Source organism: Meles meles, chromosome 13 (assembly GCF_922984935.1).
Source record: "Meles meles chromosome 13, mMelMel3.1 paternal haplotype, whole genome shotgun sequence".
Lineage (NCBI taxonomy): Eukaryota > Metazoa > Chordata > Mammalia > Carnivora > Mustelidae > Meles > Meles meles.
Genome location: NC_060078.1, coordinates 23,480,271 through 23,491,316, shown reverse-complemented (window position 1 = coordinate 23,491,316; position 11,046 = coordinate 23,480,271). Strand labels below are relative to the sequence as shown.

At 41.4% G+C, this 11,046-nt stretch overlaps 1 protein-coding gene across 1 annotated transcript in view; it reads left to right on the top strand.

Moving 5' to 3' along the window:
• The first annotated feature begins 3,365 nt into the window (after positions 1-3,365).
• Positions 3,366-11,046, top strand: part of TMEM26 (transmembrane protein 26) — a 55,763-nt gene continuing 48,082 nt past the window's right edge. Inside the window, exon 1 of the mRNA XM_046026182.1 lies at positions 3,366-4,003. Coding sequence (XP_045882138.1) covers positions 3,813-4,003 — 191 coding nt within the window. The 5' untranslated portion in view covers positions 3,366-3,812. The remainder of the gene's footprint in view (positions 4,004-11,046) is intronic.

Here is an 11,046-nt window from a genome sequence, read left to right as displayed (position 1 = left end):
AAGTAGCATCAGTGTTGGTCTTCCCTTAGGGATGATCAGGGACCAGATTACAGCCATTAAATAGCCTACTCACTGTCCATAATGTGACCTGGTAACTAGAGTTGAAAGATTTCGGTGAATTCCTTTTCTTAGGAATTTGAACTCAGAATGTGGAAAGGCTTGCCTGGAGGTGGACAGGGTCAGAGAGCTGCTATGAAAAGATCTACAAACTGTAACCATGAGATCCCAGAGTCACTCAAGTCCACAGCTGTCTTACGATTCCAGCCCAAAGCTCTACTGTAATGCCTGTGCTTGATTTCCAAGGGGTTCCATCTCCTATAAGGCCATATGTGCCCTTCTAATAACTACTCCTTTTACTTGAATTAGCTTGAGACAGACTCTTGCATGCAACCAAAATCACTGTAAATGAAAGAAATGCTTGACAAGGGTTTCACTTTGCATTCAGAAGGCAAGAGAGGCCTGGTGACTACTGTCCCCTGGGACAATAAGGTGAGCTTCACTTTGTGCAACCCAATCCTATACCACAAGAACTGGCTGCATGAGGCTGAAATTGATTTTTTGAGAAGAGTAGTTTAAAAAAAAACTGCTTAATTTTTTTATTTTTAAAAGCTTGCTGCTCTATTGGATTGGAGATCTCAAGATAGTCCTCAAAGCCTCCAGTCTTCTTTTAGATAGATAGATAGATAGATGAAAGATAGATAGATAAATTTATTTATTTATATTAGAGAGAAAGAGAGAGCACATACATGAGTGGGAGGAGGGATAGAGGGAGAGATAAGATCTTAAGCACACTCTGTGCTGAGCGTACAGCCTGAGGCAGGGCTCAATGTCACGATCCTGAGATCATGACTCTGAGATCATGACCTGAGTGGAAACCAAGGTCAGACATCTAACTGACTGAGCCACCCAGGTATCCCAACCTCCAGTCTTCTAAAATGAGCTTAGGAGAATTTTTTTTTTTAAATAACCTCAAAGTTCCATTTAATGACAGTTTTGTTTTACAGACCCAGAGGAAATAGAACCTATACTGACTTAAACCTTCAAAACAGAGAGCAGCAAAGATGTTTGGAAACTGTTAGACTGCTTTCTTCCTTTCTTGTTAAACCCTTCTCCTGGAGCTCTTCCTAGGAAGTCTGAAAAAGAGAGAAGCAAACCCTGACAGCAGGAAACTGGTCTGCCCAGCAGTCAGGCCTTGCCATTCTCCTGTTAAATACAAAACTTTCACAGAGTATGAGTATCAAGCAAAGCCATTTTGTGAGCCTGATGGATCAAGATAAAGACAGGATCACTCTGTAATTGTGTCTGAACTCAAACAAAACATGAACATTGTCCTAACTGTCCAAACAGTCCCCTATCTAAGTAAGCTTTATTAAGACAGCCCATTACAGAATTAACCCCACTTCCTGAGAGCATCCAATTAAAGTCAAGCCCCACTTTCTTAGTCCTCCTTAGAGCACCTAACACAAGCCCATATCCTTTTTAGTAAGTTCTCTCTAATCCTTCTAATATCTTCTTCCTGAGATGCCCACAGTTCTCCCTGGAGTGTGCTCTTTCTCCCCAAAAGACCAGTAAACCCAACTTGTTCAGCAACAGATGTATTCCTGATGTGTTCAGCCTGAGGCTTTGATGGCTCTTATGTTTCTCTGCTCCACTCCTAGTGTTACTTGTCACAGATCATCAAAGAGCGGTTCATGGAACTAACTTTTTTGGTCCAGGCAATAATCACCAGTGTTACCAAGTACTTATTACCTGCCAGGTGCTTTATATAGATGAACTCATTTGATCCTCACAATGGCCCTCTAAGTTAATCGGCTTAATAAGGAAACTGAGGTACAAAGGTTATAACACTACTAAGTGGCTGCACCAGGACTCTAAGGCAGCCAGCTGGCCTGGCTCTAGGCTCCAGCGTCCACACCACCCTGCCTCTCTCTGCACTGGTACACTGTGCTCTTGTGTGTCACTGAATAGCGTGAGGTCACTGGTCACTATGCCATCACCCCACAATGAAAAGCACTATGATAAGCAGTCCCAGGAAATCACTGCTGGGTTTCCTGAAAGATATGGAAGAATACACACCCACGGGGAAAAGAAAAACTTCCTGATAACAGTATCAGAAGTAACTGAGCTTCTAAGCAACTGGATTTTTTTCACTTCATGAACACACTAATCATATAACTCAGAGTTTTCAACTTAATTTTAAGAAAGGTAAGGGATGATCATAAGTTGAATAAACCTAACCAAGATACTCCTTTTGTGGTTTTCTCTGTTATACTAATGTGGTCAAGAGAACATCCCTGTTTAGTAGTAATATGACTGGCATTTCTTTTTTTTTTAAAGATTTTATTTTTTTATTTATTTGACAGAGATCACAAGTAGGCAGAGAAGTAGACAGAGAGAGAGGGAAGCAGGCTCCCTGCTGAGCAGAGACCACTATGCAGGGCTTGATCACAGGACCCCGGGATCATGACCTGAGGGGAAGGCAGAGGCTTAACCCACTGAGCCACCCAGGCGCCCCCTGGCATTTCTTTATCTCCCCAGAAAGAAGGGGGCTGAGGTACAGTCTTAGAAGGCAATAATTAATATCTATTGAGATTTCAATAACTTAGTTTCATTTTATTTTATTTGTTTTTGTCATACCTTCTATCTCTGGCCTACTATACTGGTTTTTCCATTTGTAAGTGATATAGTTTCATTTAAAAATTATTTCAGTAAAAATTTGAGTTCATTTAAAGAAAAGTGTCAAATAAATAGCGGTACAGGCAGTAGGGAAACAAGGGAACAGAAATCATGAAGGTGTTTTAGGAAACCCTGACTTCAGTTTCCTCTTCACCTTGGATGCTGGAAAGACCAGAGTTGAATTCATTGGTCATTAACCTCAAGGGTGCCTTCCCAGCTGCATGAATTGCTCCCACAAGTCCAATCCCTGGCTTTGTCCTCTCCTTCCTTCCTCTGTCTCCCCTCTGCCTTCCTGCCTTCCTGCCTTGCTAACCTCCAACTTTCAGAAAAAATTCCTAGAGGTGGGAGGTGGGGGTGGGTCGTGAGAGTAGGGACGACATAATAAAGAACATCTCTTGGCTTTGATAACGCATTGACCAAAGAGTGGAAGTGACGGGGCTACCCACTCCTTAAATGAGGTGCAGGGACGGCTCTCAGAAAACCCCCATCTGATTTCCTCTAGTCCTGTGAAGTTTCATTCTTCAAACCGCGCAGAAACAGCGTTTCCAAAATTGCTGAGACAGCGGATTCTTTGGCTCTCCTCCATTCCAGCTTAGAGTCACTATGACAGCTTGTTCCCATAAGAAGTGCGAGTGAATCAAACTACTTCGCTGGAAAAGCCAGGGAGGAGATGCCACAGATGCGTCCTCCTCCCCCCTCTCAGGCTATCTAGCACCTCGACCCTCACTCCACCCTATCTCCGGGAGTCGGGAAGTTCTGGAGGACACCCTGCGGGGGTGGGATGGGGTAGATTGCAGAGTTGGAGCCTGGCTCCCGGGATTGAGAGGGAGATGGGCAGCGCTGGGGAATAACGCCCCGGAGATCCCGGAGGCGCAGCCCCAGACTCCCTGGAAAGCCCAGCCGTCTAGACAGGCTGCGTTTAGATTCTCCCCTCTTTGAGAGTTGTCAGGAAGTTTGGGGGAGGGGCGAGCCGCTGTCTCCCGCTCTCCCTGCTGGGGAGGCTGAGGAGGGACGGCAGCAGCGGCGGGTCTCGAGCTGTCAGGTTCCCGCCCACGGGCGGGCTCCGGGGCTCCCGAGGGGGCCCGTGGGGGCGCAGGCGGGGGTCTGGGGGTGGCGGGCAGAGCGCGCGGGCCGGCATGGAGGGACTGGTCCTGCTCAACGCTCTGGCCACCCGGCTGCTGTTCGTGCTGCACTCTCTGGTTGGGGTCTGGCGAGTGACCGAGGTGAAGAAGGAGCCGCGGTACTGGCTGCTCGCGCTGCTCAACCTCTTGCTCGTTCTGGAGACTGGGCTCACCCTCAAGTTCAAGCGCGGCAGAGGCTACAAATGGTGAGCGCACCCCGGGAAAGGGAGGGCGCGCGGAGTCCCTGGGCACTCTACCCTATGGCATTCGCCAGCAGCCCAAGAGCCAGTCGCCCCGCAGCCCGCCCATTTCTTACTCGGATTCTGACCCTCTTTGTCCTCGCCGGGAGCTTCCAAGCAGCGCGAGATGCTTGCGCATCTCTGGGACACGCCGCAGTACCTCAGGGTCCTTCCTGTCCCCGGGCAACACAGGGAAGGCTCAGTCTCTGCCCCGTGTCACTCAGTCCCAGGTTTGGGAACTTGGAAGTTGTGAAAAAAGAAGGGAAACGCTTGCCTTCTCTGCAGAAGGTCCTCCAGAGCGGGGGAGTCGTGGGGCGGGGGGATGTCCATGTGCCCTGCTTCCTGAACTTGGGGTGTGTGGGTGTGCACTCGTTACTCTGTGCCTGCAGGTGGGGGGGATGCCTTTCGCTGAACACAAGACTTTTGTAAGAGCTTGTGTGCATAGAACAGTCGCCTAGGGCAAGAAGCCCCTCGAAGCACTTCTGTGCGGCTCATCAGCTTCAGGTGCCGCAGGTTGGTTCCGTGGGAGCTTGGTGAATGGAAATTCACCTTGTCAGAGAAGGGTTGCCACGCTGGTGGAGGGACTAGCAAGGAAGGTTCAAACTTAACCTCAACCTGCACGAACTACAGGCTCTGTGTGAAATTTTATTTCCTCCCGGAAGACTTGACTGGCAATAGAAGAGTTGAGAAAAAGAGTCTCTTGCCATTTACAAAGAGTTTCTACCTCCATCCCTCCACTCCCAGTAGATTCTTATCCAAACTTCTCCAAGCTAGGTCTCTTCCTGCATTAATTTTTAAAAACAGTAAGACTACAGTCACATAAAAATTCAGTAAAATTATACTATACATTAGTTTAAAAAATAGTAAGGCAATATTTTCACATATGTCAGTAGTTTTAAAAATACTTTATGCTGGAAGAAAATATTATTAGTCAAATCAAAGAATTACATACACAATGGCATTATAGTCAGCCACCATATTAAGGGGGGGACAAAACCCCCTGTCTACAATTTTGCATATTAAACTGCAAAAAGCTTTGTATTTTGTGACAGTCCAAGGGTGAGAATGTGTTGTTCCATCTCTTAAGATGATGTGAATCTTGCTTAAATTTTCCACTTTTAAAAATTACCAGAATTATCAGTGAAAAAATTATTCAGGTAGAATCCTAATGTGATACAATAAGGATGGAAATGTTAACAACCCCTCCCCCCACCCTATGATCAGCTTATTAAGGAGGAGAGATTTGAAGTACTTTCCAATGTGTCCTTTACAAACCTCAAAGAAAATTGTCATTAGCTTCCCCAATAAGCCTTAGGGTTAAAAAAACAGAAGGGGAGAAGAATGATCACCCAGCATGTTGTATGAGATTTATTTCATTTTTACTGAGTAGCTTTGAGGTGCTAGGGTAGAAAATATCTTCAGTAGCAGGACCCTGTGATCTGAGGCTAAAAAGTGTTCCATGGAACATAGTTCTGTCACCAACCACCACAGCCTCTGGGAGAAAGGTCAGCCTTAAAAGGGGGACCAACCCAATAGTCCGTGAAATATTCTCTCTTGTGCTCCAAGAGTAGACCAGAGGCCTTCATTCATGTTAAGTCAGAATTCCCCTCCAGTTATGTAGAAATACTGTAGCCCATTGAAACTTTACCTTCATGTCTATACCATTACTGGCAGCTGATTACGACTATGAGAGGAAAAATGATTGGGGCAAAAATAGGTGATCAATGTGTAGAATTAAATAGGGAACTGGGGTCCTATTCATGGGTAGTGTGGTCTCAAAATCAGAAGGAAAATGGAGCAATGAATGGAGCAATACTTATTTGCTCTGAGGCATTGGGCATGTTACTGAACCTTTCTGAGCCTCGGTTTCCTAATCTATAAATACTTATAGGTCATTATAAAGTAAATGAAATAATATATTTTATGGTTGATGAATAAAAAAGGAATTATTTTTTAAATACTAGGATTTTTCTCTTTTCTACTTCTTATTAAAAAATATTATGAGTCAATTGGACAAGTCCAACATCTTTACTTGAGGGACTGGCCAATAAACCATTGGCTCAGAATCAAAAAGTAGAAAAAATTTCTCACCTTTATTTCAGAGCAAGCCATGATGTGTACCGTATATTTTAGCATTTATTGAAAAAGTTGTGCTGGCTCAATATCTAGACTAATATGTGAAAATAAGCAAAGAAAATAGTAGATTTGACTTATAAAATTTCAAGAACAACTGAGTCTTTGTAAATGATCTAAATAAAAATGTAATTAATAATGCTTTGTTCTACTGATATTACTAAATGCTTTGTTCTGCTGAGCCTGAAAATGTGGCCATTTTTGTGGTGGACAAAGCTTACACACTATTGTGAGTAAGTTTGAGGGGGAAAAATCAGAAGTTATGATGCTGAAAAAAATATAGACAATTATCCATGTATAACATGGTAACAATTAAAAAGTATTTGATTTGAGACATATTTCATTGCTGGGTTGAAGTTTTCTGAGTAAGGCAAGGCATGATTTTTGTTATTTTTGTGTGATTAAAAAAAACAATTTCCATCAGGAAATTAAATCTGATGAAGTAAAAAAAAAACTAAGTAAATATGACAGTATCTAGATCTTTCTATAGAAAAATGTAAATATATAGATTTATGTACAGATCTACATATTATGTACCTTTTGATCCATTGGTCTTATAATTTGGAATCTACCCTATAGAACCCAAGGTGGTCCTATGTAAAGACATACATATGAAAATATTAATTTCCATCTTGTAAGTAAAAAATAAACCTAAAAACAACCTGGTTAACCATCAATAGACTGGTTGAAAATTGTTAATATACCCATACTGTGTATATTTTGTTGGTTTAACTATTGACCTAGAAAGATGCCTATGACATGTTGTCAGGAAAATAAAGTTACAGAATTATGTATACTATGGGTTAATTTTTTTTAAGGAGTTGTCAAAGAATTATCCTTTGTATCAGTTGGATATATTATCCATTTACAAGTTAAGAAGAAGAATAAGGTGAAACCTTCCCATACTTAAAATCAATCAACCAGTCAAATAATGCCTGAATGGTAGATGAAGCTCCATACATACAGGAGGTGAAAATTTCTTTTCCGGAGCATCAAATCTATGACTCTCATTTAGATTACTCTGGTCCATTCTGAACATTGTGCTTTTTACTAACTTTTGCACCTGACCCCACATAAATCAAACCCACAGAAATCATGGAATGATACATTGAGCTATAGAGGAAAATGTGACAAAAATTCCTGAAACATAGCAAACATATTACACTTGTCAAAAGAATGTTTCTTTAGCTCTCCTTTGGAAAGGAAACATGAACTAGTGCTGCTGAGCTCAGCTGTCCAGGGACAGCCACATTACGTCAACACATAACTTTCAGTTGGAGAAGTTTAATTTGTTGGAATCCTATAGGATAGAGAGGGTAAACCAATGACACATCCCTTGTTAAGCCCAATAAATGTGTGCTGGTGTCATTTGCTCCTTTTCACCTGGTATTTATTAATTTCACATGAACAGTCACTGACATTCCTATACGATGGAGATTAGTATTGATTGCTTTTTTGTTTTCTTGCTTTTATTTTCTATTATCCAGGTAACAGTCTAATAAATCTATGAATTACCATTTAGGTAAAGTCAAACACAAGACAATGTTTCTGTTGCTTATTTGCCAATACCAATAAAATATTTCTCAGAAGTAAGAAAAATGACCAAGATTGTGAAAAGTTTGAAGCCAGTTTACTTGAAAGGAGGCAGTATCGGCAAATAAATAGAAATCTAAGTTGAATTTATTGGCAAAAATACTGATTAAGCCCTGAGATTTCCTCATCAGAATTTCAAGAATATAAGGTAAATATAATTGAGTTAATAAAATACCTTACCTACTTGGTCACCTTTCTTCATTATATCTCTTTCCTATTTCCTTTATTGAGCTTAACCAAATGTCTATTTGTTGAATTACCCAATAAGTACATATGATACTATGCTAGACTCTGTGTGAATAGGCAGAAAGAACAGAAAACCAAATATTTGAGATTTTAAATTTAAGGGTAGCATTCTGATTAAATGCTCAAATATGTAGGAATAATTATGACTATTTAGCATTTGTTGATGATCAGGCTCTTTCATCCTACACAGATTGGTCCATGTGATCCTGACAGCAGCCGAATGATTTTCTGTTTCTCTGTTTTTCCCCATTTTTAGATGAGGAAACTGAGGCACAGAGCTATGAAGTCATTTTATTCACGATTACTTAGCTGGCAATTGAAGGAGCGGGGTATCAAGAGTCCAGCTATTTAGGGGAGAAGGGATGTGATGAAATGTATGGGGGTGGGGTGAGCAGGGAGAAGGGCCGTCATGGCATTTGAGCTGGAACAGGAGATATGGGTAAGAGACAGGGGTGCAAAGGCTGTGTAGTTAAAGGATGTCCTGAGGGAGGTGAGTGTAGGAAACCTTGAGCAGATTTCTCTGGAAAGCCTTATCAGTCTTCATTCAATGAATGTATGTGGAATAGCTAATAGGTATTAGACACTGAGTGTCAAGAATATGGAGGGTGAAAAAACCAGGTAAAATTCTTCCCTGAAGGAACTCACATTTTAATCCAGGGACTCAGAAAATAAAGAAGTCAGTAAGAAACAAGGGAGCTAATAAATAACAAAGAGGGATCTCAACTCTGGAGGCCTAAGTGGTAGCAGTCACAGAGGGATAAAGGAGCAGGGGGAGGGTTCCCACTGGGTAGTTAGAGAAGCCTGGCTGAGAGGAGACATCTGAGGCTTGTCTGTTTAGAGAGGAGAAGGAGTCAATGTGGGAATAGCCAGGGCAATGAAAAGAGGGAGAGAGAAAGGTCAAGTGTGCCCTGGGACATTTCTGACATACTCCCCAGAAGACAGATAAAACTGCGTTTCTTTTCTCTTCTTCCAGGTCTCTACTCTTCCCCAGGTCCTTTGCCTCTAAGTGAAAAATTCCTTTTAAATTTTATATTGTTACCATATCTCATTTGAGACACTATGTGTTCGACAATATATGAGTGGCTCCCAACTACAAACAGGAAAGACAAATGGGGAGTCAGAAGAGATTCTATCCTAAACGGATTTCAAATTCAAACCCATCTTGTAAAAAAAAAAAAGACCAACCAAACAAAAAAAGACCAACCAAACAAAAACCCTCAATGTTGTCTGTTCCGAATACTGAATTATATTTAGAAGGTTCAACAGCAGAAGTGGAAACCCAGACTTGACAGAAACCATGTGAAGCCTAACCTTGAACAAGTCTTGGGTAGTGTAGGGTAATCTTTGTCATTCTGTAGTACTTGACAATGTGTATCTTCCTTCATCAAAATTGTTTAGCCAGTGAGAAAGTTGGGAAATAAAAGCACTCTTCTCTTGCTGATCTTTTCAGATATTAGGGACGATGAAATGGAGAGATTTAGAAGGAGACCCTGTGATTTCCATATGGCCAACTTGGGCAATGGAAATTCTCCCAGCAGATAGACTATTTCTTTTATTGTTCGCACTTGCTGTCCAGATTTCTTGAAATATCTCTTTAGCTTTTTAGTTATTCTAGGAACACTTTCCACTGTGCTTTGGATTTATCAGCCCTGTCTGAAGTGTGTATCCAGAGTTTTATAATATTCATTGTCTTCACAGGTTGTGTGTATGTGTTTTATATCCTGAGCCTTGAGTTCATTGCACAAGGATGACTTAGGTTTGCATCTGTTTGGGAAGCACACATTGAATGTTATCAGCAAATGATTTTGTTTTTAGTGATCTGACTCACGGTTTAGGAAGAAGAGTCTTACCTTAACTTGAATTAGTAAAATGCTTCACTCCTAAGAAACTGTCATATTTTCTTCTTTTATTTTGCAATGGACTTGGGATCAAAGCAATAATTATGTCTGCATTTAGAATGGGAACCCCAGGAAACTGAATCATTAGGTGATGTCCATGCTTTTTTCAAGAGTATGTTCAACATAGACATTTAGAACTAAAAATTAAGGTTCTAGTATTTTGTAACTTCTTATACTTGACAGGGAGAAAAACAAAGTGCAAATTGATGTGGGCAGCTCCCATGAGCTGGTATAAATATATCCTTCCTCTGCAATTTCATGCATTTCTCCTTCTCATGCAGTGCCATTATTTGCATACACCATTAGGACAAATCTGAATAGTTTAACTTCTTTTCCAACAATGGAAAATTCACCTTTCTCTCAAGGTTTCTTCTCCTCATGTGCATGATCCTTATTACTCCAGAAGTTTCTCTGGAGTACAGGTATCAGGAGGGTTAGACTTAGGGGATATAAGTTTTGTTTAAAAAACAAAACACTGTTTTGTTTTTTAAACAAAACAGGGGTTTTTATATACAGGTATTGAAAATTGAACTTTCTTTGAAAGTCACACTGAAGTGATATTAAGGACACACAGATTGTTAATATCAAATGCCAGGGTGGGATTGATTTGGCTTCTTTTCTCCGAATACAAACCTACAGTAATTGTTTAGGGAAGTGTGTTGTATTTTATCTTCAGTTTGTCCGACTGATTTTAAAAAGACCGTGGATGTACAACTGACTTAATGTTGTATGCTTATTAGAATAAAAATTAGTCTTCTTTAGGGGGAGGAGTCCTCTCTATCAGCCTTGCTGCCAGTCCTGGTTGGGTCCTTCCAGTATTCCTTTGCTCTTGTAGGTCCCTGATTGAGCTTCCTGTCTCACACACCTGTTTTAATCTGCCTCGAGCAGCCTCCTAATAAATTGGCTGTGCCATTTTCTGACAGTCCGTTACTAGTAGTGATGAGCATGATGATGAAGGTGATGGTGATGGTGACAATGGGGGTGGAAACAGTTATCAGTTACTGAGTACCGACAATGCTCTAAGCCTACTTCCCATCCATTATGTCAGTGATCCTCACGAGGAGCCTAGAAGAGAGCTTTTCTCTTTATTACCATTTGATGAGGAGGATGCTGCTGCTCAGCAAGGCTCCTCCTCTTGTC